The sequence below is a fragment of the Conger conger genome, chromosome 14, assembly GCF_963514075.1.
Source record: "Conger conger chromosome 14, fConCon1.1, whole genome shotgun sequence".
NCBI classification, from domain to species: domain Eukaryota; kingdom Metazoa; phylum Chordata; class Actinopteri; order Anguilliformes; family Congridae; genus Conger; species Conger conger.
This window is the reverse complement of record NC_083773.1, coordinates 43,464,836-43,483,068: the sequence shown is the minus strand read 5'-3', so window position 1 is coordinate 43,483,068 and position 18,233 is coordinate 43,464,836. Positions and strand designations below refer to the sequence as shown.

The window sequence follows — 18,233 nt, the reverse complement described above, 5'->3', positions numbered from 1 at the left end:
ATAATATTCAGAATTTAAAAAGTAAATGCTTATAGGGGATAGATGTAGCTAGATATTTCTTAAACAGAACAAAACAAACAAACAAACAAAAAAAATCCCAGTTGTCACGTGACTTGACGACGGCCGTTCAAGATGGCGTCAACGACTACGTTTTTAACCAGCTAACTTTAGCTAGCAAGATTATCCAAACTGTCTGTATCGAATTAGCGATATATCACTTGTGTGATCCATAGTTTAGATCAACTGTAACACATTTGTGCCTGATTCCTTCCCACCCATCTGTTTTCAAACGCAGGTAACCAGCTAGCTAATTAACTGGCTAACTGGGCTAGCTATTTTGTTAGCCTAGCCAAACCAAGTAGCTAGCTGGTAGCTATTTCACCCACTGTGGTTGGGATGTACATAAAGTTAATATTATTTTGGAGATTGATATGGCGCTAAGGGAGTTGAAAGTTTGCCTGCTTGGGGTAAGGATTTAACGTTTGTCTTTGCATTCTTCGCAAAATGTGCACTGGTCTACATGTTGACTGAACTAGCTAGTTGACGTTAGTGCTAACGAATTCTATGCAGCTAACTTAGCTAGCTAGCTACCGTACTGGTGTAAAGTTAGTTAGCTAACTTAGCTACTGCTAGGTAACTGCGATTAGTTTTGCACTGTCATCTATGCTACTTATATTTTTTGTTCTCATAATTGAGTGAAATTGTCGATGTTTATGTTGCTTACTTGCAGTGATATCTATCAATTGCTTAAACGTGCGCGGCTCTCTGGTGAGCAAGTCCATGGTTAGAAAAAAACAGTTAGCTAACTAGTTAGCTGTGCACTGGACTAGATCACTTCATGAACAAGATCTTAGCTTCAATGTTTGATTGTGTTTTCTGCCTATTGCCAGTATTGCACATTGGCAAAGACATTAATTTGTATCTTTGATAAATATTTCAGTTCAGGTAATCCTGAATTTTTCGGCAGCAATGTATTGCCTTGAAATTGAAATTATGTGCAGTTATTTATGCATTGATTGTGGTATTCAAACAATACCACCCTGGATATAATATTTGAACTGATGCAAGAAATACAACTTAATGCTGACGTATTTTACCTAGCAAAATAAAGTTAACATAACACATTTCTCATTCATTAAAAACATGCAGTCGGCACTTTGATGTAGGCCTAAATGTTATTGTTTTTCATGTTGAAGGACACTGGAGTAGGAAAATCAAGCATTGTCTGGAGGTTTGTTGAAGATAGCTTTGACCCCAACATCAATCCAACAATTGGGTAAGTTATATCGCATATCATAAACATGCAGTTGTCAACCTTTGGTACAGTAGTTATGTATTTTATTTTATTTTTTCGTTTTTTTCTCAAATGTAGAAAAATAAAATCAGGAGCTCCATTTTAAAGTGTTATTTCTGGGGCAGCATACATTTTCAGTGAGTTTGCTTTTGTAAGCAAAGTGAGCATGTTAATACACATTGTAGCTTTTTATTTTAAGTCTTTCTAACAGTTTCTGCATTTCACAATAGCCTTTTTGGGTTTTGTTTGAAATTGAAGTCAACAGTAATTTATTATTATATGTTTTCTACATGGTTCAATGTCCCTGCGTTCACCCTTCTTGAGTAGATGTTGACATCCATATGCCATTAGATAATCTGGTATGTCAGATATACTGGGGCCACATATGTAGCATTATAATATACAACTGTTTCGACCAATTTATCCACAAGCTCCATTTTGAAATGAGCCCTCAGAAGTCGTCTTGAGAACCTGTTGCATGCTATTAAGCCGACGTATGTCTCTCTGCACGAAAACCAAAGCAACGTTACACCAAAGCAACGTTACAACGTGCAAGCATTGGAGATAATGATGGTTACACATGGGATTGAGTTGAGTTGGTTGACTTCCAGGGCATCGTTCATGACAAAGACAGTGCAGTATCAGAATGAACTGCACAAGTTCCTTATCTGGGATACAGCCGGACAGGAGAGGGTAAGCACTCGTTTACTTCCTTTCATAATGTAATTGTGAGATTCAGAGGGGTGCTAGAAGTTTGTTTCCATGCACCTACATTATCTTGACTTGCTCAAAGTAGCCCCTTTACTGAACAAAGGAGCCCGCTGAATCATAAGGGGGTTGTCATGGTAAGTGAGTGGTAATGTTGTTAGCTACCGAGGATAGGTAGCTACATATTCAGCTACTGCACTTTGACAGGTTATCAGTTTAATGCCAACATAGCTAGCGACCTACCAACCAGGCTATTTATGATCAAGTAAGCTGTCATAAATGATAACTGTCTCAGTGCATGGGTACCTATGTAAAGTCTGGCAGATAGTGCTGAAATTAATGTTGGGTTGTGGCAATAGCTAACTAATGTGCATTTTAGCTTAGCTTAAGTGTTTACCCTTTGCTATCAGACATGTCTTCTGGTCTATTTTCAGAGTTTTTAGAGGTCTGTTTGTAGACAAACACGCTTTCTGAGCTAAAAAAATGAACATAAAATAAGAATACAATTGGTTGTATGCCGTATACTGGCCTGTCATGTGTCGGTAGACAGTTGCTGACATATTTTTATTATAGGAAAAGTTGTCAAACAAATGTGGTCCTCCTCTATGATGAATAACTGTCCCACACTCGAGGGTGAGACCATGGTCCTGCAATGCCACTGATGTTTCTGGGTTCTACTTCATCTGAACCCCTTGCAACATAATTTAAGTTATTACACCTAATGTACACTGGTGACCATGTGCTTGAGGTACCCAATCAGGGCTGCACGATATAGCTATCGCTGTACTTTGAGTAGTTTCTTGAGCGCAATAAGAACCATCTCTGGCAGGTGGCGGTAGGCTTTGTTTCTTCTTCTCGTCTTTAATCATGCTTCATACGGTAACACATCTCCAAACTGCAGTCACATGCTTCCGGGGGAGAAAAAAACATCACTTGTATCTCGTCAATGTTGGTTTGCTTGCCTGTTAGTTTTGAAAAACACATTGCTTACACTTCCACTTTTTACCCTTGTCATCATGTTTTTATCGACCGCATGGAAACAGCATGACCCTGTCGCTGTCATATCAATGTTTAAAAGATACGAGTGACGTACTGAAAATCCTCCGGAAGCATTTCACCTTGGAGGTGTGCAACCGCATCAGGTATGATTAAGAAATCTAATGCTGCGCAAAAAAAAAAAAAAGAAATTGGTTATACTGTGATGGCTATATCGCCAAGCCCTACTCTGCCTCTTATTGATCTTTGGAACTGTACATTCTCAGATGGCGTAAAGAGCAGGCTCCTCTCTGGCACTGCATGAGCAGAGGTACCTGCCTCTCCGTCAGAGGACTTCAGAATGGAGCGCTGTGTAATCACCTCTGCCGCAGAGACTTGCTGTGCACCACTGAAACCTCTTGTGTCAATTTGAAAGTCCAGTTTCTGTCGCTGTTTTGGAATGACAGGTTGGAGAGGGTTACGCTGCCAAATGACAAATGTAAAATAAATGAGTGGACTTTTAAGCCCTTTAGTGTCAAACTCCAGCAGTGTCAGCTGATTCTTTTGTTTGATCAGTTTGTCATTGATTGGATCCACAACTGATCTTTCCGACATTTAAGTGGATGACTGATCAAAGGGAAACAAAAAGAACTGTTCGACGGTATCCTGTTCCCCCAGGACTAGAGTATGACAACCCTTCTGTAAACTGTTCTTAATGAACACGGCACCTCTGTGGACTAGCCCTGTCAGCCTCCTTCAGAATGACTCCCATCCTATAATGGAGAAGTAAGCCCAGAAATGTTGGTTTGGCAGTTTGTGGGAATAACATGCAGAACTGAAAACGATTTGTCATGAAAATACCAGTGACATGGATATTTTATACGGCTGTAGCATGTATCTTTGATAACTGATATGGAGAAAAACGGGTGTGGCTCTTTTAATTCATAAAATGCTCATTATTTATACTATACTGCTATATATATATATATATATATATATGTGTGTGTGTGTGTGTGTGTGTGTGTGTGGTCTGCGTTTTACCTCACCTTTTCTTCGCAGCCCTTTCTATCTAAATAAAATGAAAATAATTTAGGGTCTGTGCACTTTAATTTTACATGGAATTTAGCAGAGCTGATTGTGTTTTCAGTGATCTCTCTCTCTCTCTCTCTCTCTCTCTCTCTCTCTCTCTCTCTCTCTTCTCTCTCTCTCTCTCTCTCTCTCTCTCTCTCCTCTCTCTCTCTCTCTCTCTCTCTCTCTCTCTCTCTCTCTCTCTCTCTCTCTCTCTCTCTCCTCTCTCTCTCTCTCTCTCACAGTTTCGGGCCCTGGCTCCAATGTACTACCGCGGCTCTGCAGCAGCCATTATTGTGTATGACATCACCAAAGAGGTACGACTTCCTGTGGGTGTGTAATACATGGCTCTGTCCCCTTCCTGTGGGAGTGTAATACATGTCTCTGTACCCTTCCTGTGGGAGTGTAATACATGGCTCTGTCCCCTTCCTGTGGGTGTGTAATACATGGCTCTGTCCCCTTCCTGTGGGTGTGTAATGCATGGCGTATAGCTGACTGGTTTCTCTCGGAATGACACAGCAGCAGTATTGATGTGCAGCTGGATGGTTTCTCTCGGGAGACAGAACAGTATTGATGTGCAGCTGGATTGTTTCTCGGGAGACAGAGCAGTATTGATGTGCTGCTGGATGGTTTCTCTGGGGGGACAGAGAGCAGTATTGATGTGCAGCTCGATGGTTTCTCTCGGGGACAGAGCAGTATTGATGTGCTGCTGGATGGTTTCTCTCGGGAGTCAGAGCAGTATTGATCTGCAGCTGGATGGTTTCTCTCAGGACTCTTTCCAGACGCTGAAGAACTGGGTGAAGGAGTTGCGTCAGCACGGGCCTCCTAACATCGTCGTAGCGATCGCCGGAAACAAGTGTGACCTCACCGATGCCAGGTACAGCATGCCCCCCACAGATACACACCCGGGCAAATGCTCTACAATCCCTGCTTCTTACTGACAAGTTAACAAAAAACACATCATTTCCACCAGTGTAGAGACGTTATTTACAGTGATGTGTGGTTATACAATGCAAAAAGCCTGTCATACTAACAGCCTGGTAGCAAAGACCAAAATAATGTATTTCAAATTTTATTAGGAATGTGAATTGTTGGACCAAATTTTATGAATTACTATTATTATTATTATTATTTTTTTTTTTTAAAGATAAAGCTCTAGACCCAGAACAAATTGCCAGTGTGTTCCTGCAGTGCCAAACCAATATGACTGCAAACGGTCTACATTTTACATGGACTCTTGCATTGGTGATGTGTAGCCAAATAATGAAAACAGTTTTCTGTCAAAATGAGCTTAAGAAATGTTAAGTTAGGCACAGCTAGGCTATCAGTGGCAGTATTGTGACACGACTCGTGCTCGGTTTTATTGATGGATGAACAAAAAACGGAACAACTGATGGATGGCTTCTAGGTGGCAGGTAGGTTTAATTTGAATGTTGCAAAAGTCAGAATGCCTCATTCCTGTAAAGTGTAGGCTATTAGGTATACCAAGGAGAAATAGTTTGCATAAAATAAATCATTACAATAAAAAAAATGTTTTTTTACGTACGCCTATAATTCCCCATTTAATCTGACTGCAAGATACATTTTCACGCCCCTCAGACACGTCGAGCTTAGGAGTGTTGCTGTGCACAAAGTACGACACAAAGCAAAATGAGGCAGGCTAATGAGAATGATAGGTGATTTACTGATTGCCTACATGAACGCGTTTGCGACCTGCGTTCATGGCCTGTGATTGTGATTTCCCGCAGATCTCAGCTCACATCACAAACTTATTCACCTGATAGTACGGCTGCTGAAAGAAAAGCAGAACCTTTTCCAAGCCTGGGAGGTGGAGTATATGCCGCCATCTTTAAGAGGGACGGCAAATCATTTGGCAAGCCATGTCACATACACCATCAGCGAGACAATAGGTTCAGTCATGAAAGGACTCGCATCTTTTACAACTATTAAGGCTGGATGTAAACGCTGGAATTCGTAGCCACATGAGAGGGCAGCTAAAAAATAATGCGGTGGAACCGGGGACAGCAAAGTACTGTGCACATTTAATGTTGTAACGTTATTGTATCATCAAAGGTACAATAGGTCAGATCTTTGTGTTAAAACATTGTTACAGGACCAATCCCTTCTTATCATTGAAAAAGGCTCACTGACATGTTGACTCACAACATTGTATTGCTGAACAATAATTCAAGCTCGTTGGTTGAAAATTGGTTTTAATTGCCACAGCCAATGGCGTTTCAAGGCCAGTGCGTTTACAGAGAATGGGGAGGAATAAACGGTGTTGTGGTTTGAAGGTGTTTGTTGCTGCTATTCCTCTCTTGGCCATTAGAAGTCCAAAATGACCTATTGTACCTTTAAGACTTTTTAAATGAGTAAGTCTCTCTCAATATAGTCCAGGGCTAAGCTTAATCTGTTTCTGTGAAGTATGGCTGTAAAGCAATTGTTAAAACAAAGACAAAGCAAAAAAAATATTGTTCTTGTGTAATATGTAAAAAAAATTTGGGACATTGTTTCCTTCTTAAAATCTGGCTTATCATATAGCCTGTTAAAAAATGACAAGCAAGCAAATTTCGGCAACCAAAAACTGATGCTTGGTTGCCAAGCCTGGCAACCACTTTTGAAAGGGAGTGTCGAGGCCTGCTACAGTTAGCAGTTAATGGAATTGCATCTCTGTAGGAGGGATTCTGTCTCCATGGCTCCCATGACGGTGAACTGTGTTGCCAGATGCCGAACTGTGTTGCTCCCAATTATATTTTTCTATATCCCCATCTGTCTGACTCCCCATGTGGGTTTTTTCACTTTTTCTCATAATTAGGAATCTGTGCACATTGCTGCAACTTCCACTTCCACTATGAGTGCCTGAGTCATCACACAGACACAGACGCGTACGGTGAAGTCTTCTCCCACACGTACGCGTACGGTGAAGTCTTCTCCCACACAGACGCGTACGGTGAAGTCTTCTCCCACACAGACGCGTACGGTGAAGTCTTCTCCCACACAGACGCGTACGGTGAAGTCTTCTCCCACACGTACGCGTACGGTGAAGTCTTCTCCCACACGTACGCGTACGGTGAAGTCTTCTCCCACACGTACGCGTACGGTGAAGTCTTCTCCCACACGTACGCGTACGGTGAAGTCTTCTCCCACACGTACGCGTACGGTGAAGTCTTCTCCCACACGTACGCGTACGGTGAAATCTTCTCCCACACGTACGCGTACGGTGAAGTCTTCTCCCACACGTACGCGTACGGTGAAGTCTTCTCCCACACGTACGCGTACGGTGAAGTCTTCTCCCACACGTACGCGTACGGTGAAGTCTTCTCCCACACGTACGCGTACGGTGAAGTCTTCTCCCACACGTACGCGTACGGTGAAGTCTTCTCCCACACGTACGCGTACGGTGAAGTCTTCTCCCACACAGACACGTACGGTGAAGTCTTCTCCCACACGTACGCGTACGGTGAAGTCTTCTCCCACACAGACGCGTACGGTGAAGTCTTCTCCCACACGTACGCGTACGGTGAAGTCTTCTCCCACACGTACGCGTACGGTGAAGTCTTCTCCCACACGTACGCGTACGGTGAAGTCTTCTCCCACACGTACGCGTACGGTGAAGTCTTCTCCCACACAGACGCGTACGGTGAAGTCTTCTCCCACACGTACCCGTACGGTGAAGTCTTCTCCCACACGTACGCGTACGGTGAAGTCTTCTCCCACACGTACGCGTACGGTGAAGTCTTCTCCCACACGTACGCGTACGGTGAAGTCTTCTCCCACACGTACGCGTACGGTGAAGTCTTCTCCCACACGTACGCGTACGGTGAAGTCTTCTCCCACACGTACGCGTACGGTGAAGTCTTCTCCCACACGTCCGCGTACGGTGAAGTCTTCTCCCACACAGACGCGTATGGTGAAGTCTTCTCCCACACAGACGCGTACGGTGAAGTCTTCTCCCACACAGACGCGTATGGTGAAGTCTTCTCCCACACAGACGCGTATGGTGAAGTCTTCTCCCACACAGACGCGTATGGTGAAGTCTTCTCCCACACGTACGCGTACGGTGAAGTCTTCTCCCACACGTACGCGTACGGTGAAGTCTTCTCCCACACAGACGCGTACGGTGAAGTCTTCTCCCACACAGACGCGTATGGTGAAGTCTTCTCCCACACAGACGCGTATGGTGAAGTCTTCTCCCACACAGACGCGTATGGTGAAGTCTTCTCCCACACGTACGCGTACGGTGAAGTCTTCTCCCACACGTACGCGTACGGTGAAGTCTTCTCCCACACGTACGCGTACGGTGAAGTCTTCTCCCACACGTACGCGTACGGTGAAGTCTTCTCCCACACGTACGCGTACGGTGAAGTCTTCTCCCACACGTACGCGTACGGTGAAGTCTTCTCCCACACAGACGCGTACGGTGAAGTCTTCTCCCACACAGACGCGTATGGTGAAGTCTTCTCCCACACAGACGCGTATGGTGAAGTCTTCTCCCACACGTACGCGTACGGTGAAGTCTTCTCCCACACGTACGCGTACGGTGAAGTCTTCTCCCACACGTACGCGTACGGTGAAGTCTTCTCCCACACGTACGCGTACGGTGAAGTCTTCTCCCACACGTACGCGTACGGTGAAGTCTTCTCCCACACGTACGCGTACGGTGAAGTCTTCTCCCACACGTACGCGTACGGTGAAGTCTTCTCCCACACGTACGCGTACGGTGAAGTCTTCTCCCACACGTACGCGTACGGTGAAGTCTTCTCCCACACGTACGCGTACGGTGAAGTCTTCTCCCACACAGACGCGTACGGTGAAGTCTTCTCCCACACAGACACGTACGAGGAAGAGTCTTCTCCCACACAGACGCGTACGAGGAAGAGTCTTCTCCCACACAGACGCGTACGAGGAAGAGTCTTCTCCCACACAGACGCGTACGAGGAAGAGTCTTCTCCCACACAGACGCGTACGAGGAAGAGTCTTCTCCCATACAGACGCGTACGAGGAAGAGTCTTCTCCCACACAGACGCGTACGAGGAAGAGTCTTCTCCCACACAGACGCGTACGAGGAAGAGTCTTCTCCCACACAGACGCGTACGAGGAAGAGTCTTCTCCCACACAGACGCGTACGAGGAAGAGTCTTCTCCCATACAGACGCGTACGAGGAAGAGTCTTCTCCCATACAGACGCGTACGAGGAAGAGTCTTCTCCCACACAGACGCGTACGAGGAAGAGTCTTCTCCCACACAGACGCGTACGAGGAAGAGTCTTCTCCCACACAGACGCGTACGAGGAAGAGTCTTCTCCCACACAGACGCCTGAGACTCCCGTTCCCTGGTTGGCACTCGCACCAAATGTGCTTCGCCCTGCGGAGTCAGCACTAGTACAAAACCAGATTTCACACCATGGTGCACAACTCCACCTACAGGCCAGCAGAGGATGGGCGTCTCCCCTATAGGCCAGCAGAGGATGGGCGTTTCCCCTATAGGCGGGATCTCTTCCCATCAGGGAGATTGGTATCACTGCTGTTTGAAAGTGGGATCTGTGGGATCAGGCCTTTTTTTTCCCCCCCTTCCCTTCTGTTACCCTGTAAAGCATCTTTGTGACAGTCTGCTGTGAAAAGCGCAATACAAATACTGACTTGGGCTCATCCATGCACTAGAACAGCTTTAGCATGATGGGCCGACCAGCAACCGCCGATCCTTCGTACATCTCTACTTTGAATAATCCCTATATTCTAAAATCCCCCTGCAAACGGGGATTTACCCGCCCCCCCACCCACCCTCCCCATCTGGCAACCCTGGTGAAATGGATCCATTGGCGCTCCACTGCACGTGAGGATAATTATATAGCCGCCCAGGTGTAGAGTTACTAAACCTGCCGGAGCACTCCCAACCGCACACAATACAGAGGGCCTGACCGGCCCCTCCTAGCACTGCACGTCCAGCGCCCAGCCAGCGCCCAACCAGCGCCCAGCCAGCGCAGTGTGGAATCTGCATCGGCCCTGAACAATGTGCCGGTCAAACAGGCCGGTCAGCGCACCAGATAATGCCCAGTTCAACAGTTAGTTTCTGTTCCACTGGAAAAATCACATTTTCAGTCAAATTTACTTCTGCAAATCAACCCTCACTTATTCAACTCTCAGGATAATGCCACCTTTTGAATGATTACCCTATGTGTATGGTTAAATTAGTCTAATTATTTACCATTTCTGTCTTTGGAGTCGATTTTCTCGAAACATGATTTTCGACGATATTACTGGACTAGATGGGTCAATCCTGGGTCAAATACTTTATTTTAAATACTTTTTTATTTGAAACCCTTAAAGAAATTCTGTCAATATATCAGTCATCTGAGGACACAAAGATTACTGACCGCGTCTGTTTCACAGATACATAGAACAAAATTATTCAGTGAGATTATTGGTTTTGCTACTAAAGTCAAACTTCTAAGAGGTCTGCAGGTTTAACTCCAGTCCTGGAGGGCCGCAGTGTCTGCAGGTTTAACTCCAGTCCTGGAGGGCCGCAGTGTCTGCAGGTTTAACTCCAGTCCTGGAGGGCCGCAGTGTCTGCAGGTTTAACTCCAGTCCTGGAGGGCCGCAGTGTCTGCAGGTTTAACTCCAGTCCTAGAGGGCCGCAATGTTTGTTGGAGTTTGTGGTTCCTTTTCCCATTCGGCAGGCGAATGGGGCCTTGGAAACGAGGTGTGTGGAAGTTCTTTGGCTTAAATTGGGCTCAGAAAGCAGGCAGACGCTGTGGCCCCTCCTGGCAGAAGAGCTCCCTGCTGTAGCGTTCAGTGACCGTGCTTCTCCCACCCTTCTCCCTCCCACAGAGAGGTCCCAGAGAAAGATGCCAAGGACTACGCCGATTCCATCCACGCCATCTTCGTGGAAACCAGCGCCAAGAACGCAATTAACATTAACGAGGTCTTCATAGAGATAAGTAAGCACTGTTGGCATTGTTTTTACCAAACCTATCTCTTGAAGCATCTGACTGCAACATCACAGCAGAAAGTGTACCATTTCCCTATGAAACATTGGCGCGCGTTTAATTGAGCCCCTCACTTTTAAAACGTTAGACTTCGCCGTGCATTGGATGCCTGTAATTTGTACCAGCATATCAGTTACAGCCCAGGTGAGCTTCTAGTTACATAAGAACTCTTTACAAAGCAAACTGTTATGCTACCTTATGCCCTTCTAACATTACTCGATGTGATCTTTGTCATGCTAACTTTTAGAATGTAGAAAGACACTATTTTTATTCAGGTATTTGCTCAGTGTAAAATTCATTTTAAATAAGAGTGGTTCCCTCCTAACAACCTTGTTTTTTTTCCACTCTAGGTTTTTGAATGTCAGAAAGCGTTTGGACACTTAGGGTCAGATGTACTAAGCCTTTCGCGACAATTTTCAGGCACACGCGACGCATTCTGCCCAGGAAACATGCGTTTGATATATGAAACTGGCGCATGGGGCTCATTTGTGTGTGAAATTTCTCTGCCTCTAAAGAGCAGACGCAAACCGAGGTGCAAGCTAGACAGACACAGGCTCCGAATCTTGAAAACCTTTTGCACTGAAATAATCTTTGCAGCAGAAATCACACTATTTCAACCCCAAGAATTCATTAAACAGACTATTAATATTAAAGGTTAATTAATGATTGCAGCCAAGCAATAATTAAGGCCTTGTCACAGAACATGTTTAGAAAATCATTTATTCAATTAAGAAATATCTCATGCGAAGCAGTGGGAAATTACAGAAATAGCCTGTTCAACCACAGTGACAGTAGCAAGTGTTTGAAGTTGGCGGTAGGTTTGCAGGTCCCTGTTTAAGAGCAGCTCCACTCTAGTGGAATATCCCTGATACTGTCGTGTAATGGCGGTCCCACCGTATTTAACATGCATTTCTCTCCCTCTCCCTTTCCCTCTCTCTCTCTCTCCCTCTCTCTCCCTCTCTCTCCCCAGGCCAGAGGATCCCCATGTCCGATCCAGGGGTCGGGGCGGGAAAGGGCTTCAAGCTCCGCCGCCAGCCGTCCGAAACTCGCCGCACCTGCTGCTGACAAGCCCCCCCCCCCCCAAACCGCCAGAAGGGGACAGTCAGGGGGCCGCGCTACCCTGTGTATATATATATATCTACATCTACACTTCCATGTATACACCCCGTCCCCCATCACCGGCTGCTCGTTCTTCAGCCTCCTTCATCTGCCTCTCGTCATCATGAACACTCCAGAGAAGGTCGCGGAACCTTCCGTGTGTGTGGTGTCCGGCCTGTTCCAGCCTGGGAAAGCTCACAAAGTTCGTCCCAACCAACTCCCCCTCCGACCTACACGCCTCACCTCCCAGACCGCGCCGCCTGTGTGGTGGCACTCCGATCCAAAGCCACACCAACCTCCCAAATTTCTTTCTCCTTTTATTAACCTTATGATCAGAACACAGTACATGTAATTCTATTCCTGCTCAGTTACCATTCACGTCTCGAACGTGTCCTTATCTTTTCCACATCCTGCCATTATCAGCCAGAATCCCGCTCTCTCAGGCTTCTCTACTTGGACTGCAGGGAGCACTGTGTTGCCCAGTGTCTTTGCATCTTTTACAGTAACAGCGTCTGCTTGTAATTGTGCCAAAATAATGGTCTTAATGTAGTTCTTGATCAAGTCCAGCTGTTGAAGCTCAAATGTGTAAGCCCCCCACCCCGGTACCAAACTCACAAACTCAGCGCCATCCCTTAGTGAGGAACGGGCGATGCAGCGTGGAAAGGAGCGAGTCCCTGGATGCGGAGCGGAAAGGAGCGAGTCCCTGGATGCGGAGCGGAAAGGAGTGAGTCCCTGTGGATGCGGAGCGGAAAGGAGCGAGTCCCTGTGGATGCGGAGCGGAAAAGGAGCGAGTCCCTGTGGATGCGGAGCGGAAAGGAGCGAGTCCCTGGATGCGGAGCGGAAAGGAGTGAGTCCCTGTGGATGCGGAGCGGAAAGGAGCGAGTCCCTGTGGATGCGGAGCAGAAAGAGGAGCGAGTCCCTGTGGATGCGGAGCAGAAAGAGGAGCGAGTCCCTGTGGATGCGGAGCGGAAAGGAGCGAGTCCCTGGATGCGGAGCGGAAAGGAGCGAGTCCCTGGATGCGGAGCGGAAAGGAGCGAGTCCCTGGATGCAGAGCGGAAAGGAGCGAGTCCCTGGATGCGGAGCGGAAAGGAGCGAGTCCCTGGATGCGGAGCGGAAAGGAGCGAGTCTCTCAGTGTCAGACATTTCAACCCTGCATGACCTTTGCACCTGGCAGTTTTCAACATTCTTTAACATTTAATGTTTCCAGAGGGACGCTGTTGGAGATTGTTTATACTAACATATACTAACGTATACTAGCGTACACTAACGAAGCGATGTTTGGTGATGCCCATGTTTTTGTCTTTTCATTGTTGTTTTAATTGAGTTGTGTCCAGGCTGCCTTGCGCTGTGGGCCACTGTCCTGTTTGAGTGCTGAACATTAGAGGGAAACTGCATATGCAGCCTGAATCGATGGAGGCCTCACAAGGTGGTGGACTGTGTCCTTTGATCTTTGACCACTGCTCTGAGACCGACCCCTGGCACAGTGGCTCTGCTGCTTGTGTTTTGGACTTTCTATCCAGGCCAGCTTGTAAGAGGACTGACAAGACTGGCAGTTTGCATGTGCTGGGCATGATCGTTTTTCCATTTTTAATTTTGGCACCACAGAAGTGAGGGAGTCAGGCTTTGGAATTCAGTAAATTAATTTGGCCCAAATGTGGTTGAGAACACAGCCAGTAGGATTACTCCTTTTGGCAGAATCCATTTTAGTCCGAAAAATTTTTAACCATTCGTGTTCATTGGAAATGATCGCCTGATGGCTTGCTTTTTTTGTTTTGCAGAATTATTGTTTTGCAAGGTTCTGCCACTTCTTTAAGTGTCCCTTAAACATTTTTAATCTTTTAAATTCTATAACCGAAAATATGTTGGCTTGCATATCCAGCCAAGAGTGGGTTTCACAATCTGGCTTTGCGATGAGAAGGGGAAAAAAATAATAATAATAAGACTTTCCCAAAGGTCATTCTCAGAGACTGAAAGGGACCTGCGGCTCTCTCTCCGGCTGGTTACCCGTCCACCGAGCCCTTGTCAGTTACTCTCCGGCTGTGGAAGGCGCTTTTTACCCCGTTCACCTCCATTTCCATCCCACTGACTTCACTGCATGCTGTTGAGGAGCTTTACTTACGGAGAAATGTAAATGAAAAAATATGTGAAGGATTTCTGCAAATTTTCTCCACATTGAAATGAGCAGGAAAATATGCCCCCCCCCCCCCCAGACCTGCTATGCTGTATGCGATATGGGAACCTGTTACACCATCCCAAGATGGTAGACTAAGGGAAGAACTGTACATGTGCATGTTTTAGCAAGTGCAGACCTTTTACCTTGCATATTTTTCCTCTGTGGCTGACCACACTTATGCCCCCCCACCCCCCAAAAAACAATGGGAATGCCACTGAGTTCAATTAGTGATTTTACAATCATACGTTTTAACTGACTTTAACAGAAAACAGCAGGTCTGTTCTGCTTCTATGTATCGGAGACTTTATGTAAACAAAGTCTTTGTTTCCAAACTTTGCCATGCGGGTGGGTAGCTTATGGGACCTTCTTTTTCTGGTGAATTATTTGGGGAGGTCCAATTTACAAAGCAAAGTATAGAAATGGACGAGTACTGGCATGATGTTGAGATGGGTTCCTGGATCAACTTTGTCCTTGGTTTTGCATGTCGATCCCGATCACTAATGAATGAGAGATAGAAGAACAACACAGAGAGACGCGGATTCAGGAAAGGAGGTGAGAAGATGAGTGTGAAGCCTCATTGAGCACATTTTAATGGGTACAGTGTATTCACCAGGAGACTGCAGGCACTGTAGTCCTGATTCCTGGGCTATATTATTGCAGAGGAGCAGACCAGCCCATAAAGTCGGTCAACCCCCCACCCTCAAACACACACCCGATCTAACAGATCACCCGACTGTTGGTATTTATGAAGTTGTCTGTGGCTTTACGTCTCCCATTGTGTTTGTTTTTTATTCTTCTTTTTACCTTCTTTTCCATGTTTTTAATGGCAGTGCCAAGTGCTCTAGTCTGTGGCGGTTCAGGGGTTTAATGAAGGGGATTCTTTCTTTTTCCTGAAACAAGTGTAGCCATTTCTGTGCAATATTTTTAAAATGTCTGGAAAATAGAAGTACCAAAGTGTGACCACTCTTGGCATAGGCTGCCGTGCTGAGGATCCCTTTCCTCTTCCTGTACGGATTATCAATTCCTCTCCATCACAGACAGACTTGCTGAGAGCCACACAGTTTACTTCAAACTGTAAAGACGCTGGTTGCAATTTCGAGCGGTGTTCTTGCCAGTAGTAATGTCTCTGGCAGTTTTTCGAGGCCAGAATACCGTTTTCCTCACAGTGCAATGAAAAATAAAACTCTAAAGCTCTGGTACTTGCAGTTGCACTTTTAATATTTGTTTTCCGCTCTGTGTGGGAAGTTGTGTGAATTGTCCTCTCATTTGTATTTGTTCCCTGACATACTGCCAGGCTGAGCGAGGGACTAAATCGAGTGTAGAGGGGATTCACGCTCACTGGCAGTTTAAATGCCTCTCGGTGAGAAACCTGGGGCCAGATGTACTAAAGCCTTTCAGCTTTCAGCCCAGGAGTCATGAGTCGTATGCGTCACACTGCCGCTGTGCGTGAGTCGAGCTGCTCTTCTCTCCTTAATGCATTTAAGGCTGGATCACGCCAATAATGGGTGGAGATATAAGTGTAGCTGATTATGTATTCTGTTGAATTTACTAAAGTTCACATGATTAACGAGGGTCGGATTCTGCAGGAAATGTCTCTGCCTCTAAAGAGCAGGCCTAAAGCGAGGCACAAGACAGAGACTTGGCTTCGAAAGATGCACTGAAATGATCTTTGCAAGAAGAATCGCCCCCAGAGCAAGACAACAGTAATGATTGCAGCCAAGCAAAAATTAAGGGTTTGTCACAGAACATATTTAGAAAATCATTTTTTCAATTAACCAATATTTAATGTGAAGCAGTGGGAATTGACTGAAATAACATGCTCAACCAGTGTTGAGTGTAAACTAAATCTGTGTAAACTAAATGTTGCCGCCAGTAAAAAAAGAAATGAGTAGACTAAATGCAATGATACACAGCTTTTAATCGCTTTTGTCCATTGCGGAAAAAGCATGTGTTTGTAGGATAAATAGTCAATACAATCATCGAAAAGAAACACGGAATTAAAGGGACTGGCAAAAAAGAGAAAATCACCTGTGACAAACACTCAGCCATACAAATAACGCTTCTGGGAGAAATACAAGATGTACTAGAACCTCCCACACAACGTTCCCATTCTGTTCCAGCAATAGTCAAGCTCAAGCCACATTTTGCATTTAATTTAAACGACCACGGCTGGAATATGTAGGAGAGACCGGGGCAAACCAACACGGGGCATGTTGAAACATGGGGATTTTGCATAGTATTATGGGATTGTTTCAACTTCTGTATTATCGCAACCCCCTTGAGTGCCAGGGCCATTTGAAAATTCCAAGAGTTCTTAACAAATCTGTGTTTTAGCACCCTGAAAGTAATATTTGTTTTTCGGTTAACTGATGATGTGTGAACGCCAAATATACCCAATTTAAATAACTGTCTTGTGGGTTATAAAGCAAGCATAGAATGTGACCCATGCAGCAGTACAACTAGCACAGCAGGGGCATGTTGGAACACTTTGTGTTCTAAAACCAGACCGTTCATACCAATAAAACGTTCTTCTAAAGACATTGTAAAACTCTCGTCTTGTCTCGGCTGTTTGGTGAAGACTGGGCTTCAACTTGTCCCAGAGCTGTTTCAACTTGCCCTATAGTCTGGCATGTTGTAACAGTTTCACTCACTCTCTTCCCATTGAACTGTAATTGCCAGGAATGTCTTAGAACATTTAAAAAAAAATTATTATTAGGCTAAGAGAAGTTTTTGCTTAAGTGTTTGCTGGTTCCACGGTCTCCCCTACACATTTTGCTCTGTGCTGGATGTGCTTTTATGTGGCAGCCAATACATGGATATTGGCAGAAGATATTCCAAGCATAAAATGCATGTTTTAACTGCACTGTTTAAAATGTGTCTCACAAAATGCGGTTCATTCTCTGGTCACATAATGAGCTGTAACCTTCGGACACGAGATGTTCATTTCAGGCAGCGTGTGACCACACCAGCACACACTCCTCAAGCCGCATTTTGCGCTGTGAGCTACATGTACGTAAATCTGGCCCCTGGTTTTAACCATATTATTAAAATGTTTCCTTTCCCACTGTACTTTTGTACCACTGAATGCAGGTCTTGCACTGTTTGGAGACCTTTAAAGGAAGTAATTTGACTCGTAGTCCTTTGTCCGGAAATTGGGATCGCATGGTTGTCATTGTACTTAACACTGAGTCATATTTTCCTTTCCACTCTCCTCAATACCAAGTAAAACATTTTTTTTTTTTTACTGTAATACATCAAACAATGTTTCTGTTTTTGTTCATATTTGGCAGTCATAATAATACATTGTATGGTGACTTCAGTATAGCCCCAACATAGCAGCTTTGTAATATGTAACAGCTTTATGTCGAGTGTGACGCGAGACCTTTTCACATTCAGCGCGTCGTGTGATCCCTGCTGGTGATTGTTTAGTGACCGGGCCGTAATCGCCCATCTTTCATAAAAAGGTTTCAGAAAATCGGCAAATCTTGGGCTGGCCCCGAGAGTGTGCCGGAAGGGCCGCAGTGATGCACCACATCCACGTGCACACTTTAACACGACAATGTGTGAATATGAATTAATACTTCTTATTGCTTTAGATGGTGTGCTATACTCTGTTATTTACTTGTATTAGTTTGCATTGCAGAAGCACCACAGGTATACAACTAAGAGTAATTCTGCATTTAAATCTTGTCATATTCAGCTTTAATTTCTTCCATTTCATAGTGATTGTAAACAACCGAAAGCTTGAAACAACTTCACTGTGTATTTTTGAATGTGCAAAAGGGAAACGTCAAGCTGTTTACGAATAAAATAATTCAAAAATCACTACCATGCCTGTTGAGCATTGTTCATTTGTAGTGTTCCTTTGCTGAAATGGTCTGGTGTGGCCCAGCTAGAGCCCGAGAGATAAAGAGGCAGAATGGAAAGCCAGAT

General features: G+C 45.2%; 1 protein-coding gene across 1 annotated transcript; it reads left to right on the top strand.

The window, feature by feature from the left end:
* The first annotated feature begins 124 nt into the window (after nt 1-124).
* Nucleotides 125-18,128, top strand: rab22a (RAB22A, member RAS oncogene family). Its single transcript, XM_061219758.1, has 7 exons — nt 125-467; nt 1,197-1,276; nt 1,906-1,987; nt 4,291-4,362; nt 4,816-4,922; nt 10,872-10,981; nt 12,000-18,128. Exons 1-7 carry the CDS (start codon nt 432-434, stop codon nt 12,092-12,094), a joined length of 582 nt encoding a protein of 193 aa, XP_061075742.1. The 5' UTR covers nt 125-431; the 3' UTR covers nt 12,095-18,128.
* Nucleotides 18,129-18,233: the final 105 nt, after the last annotated feature.

Coding starts and splice junctions, on each gene's coding strand:
- rab22a (XM_061219758.1), top strand. CDS start 432: ATGGCGCTAAGGGAGTTGAAAGTTTGCCTGCTTGGG. Junction 1,988..4,290: donor ATACAGCCGGACAGGAGAGG/GTAAGCACTCGT, acceptor TCTCTCTCACAG/TTTCGGGCCCTGGCTCCAAT. Junction 4,923..10,871: donor TGTGACCTCACCGATGCCAG/GTACAGCATGCC, acceptor TCCCTCCCACAG/AGAGGTCCCAGAGAAAGATG.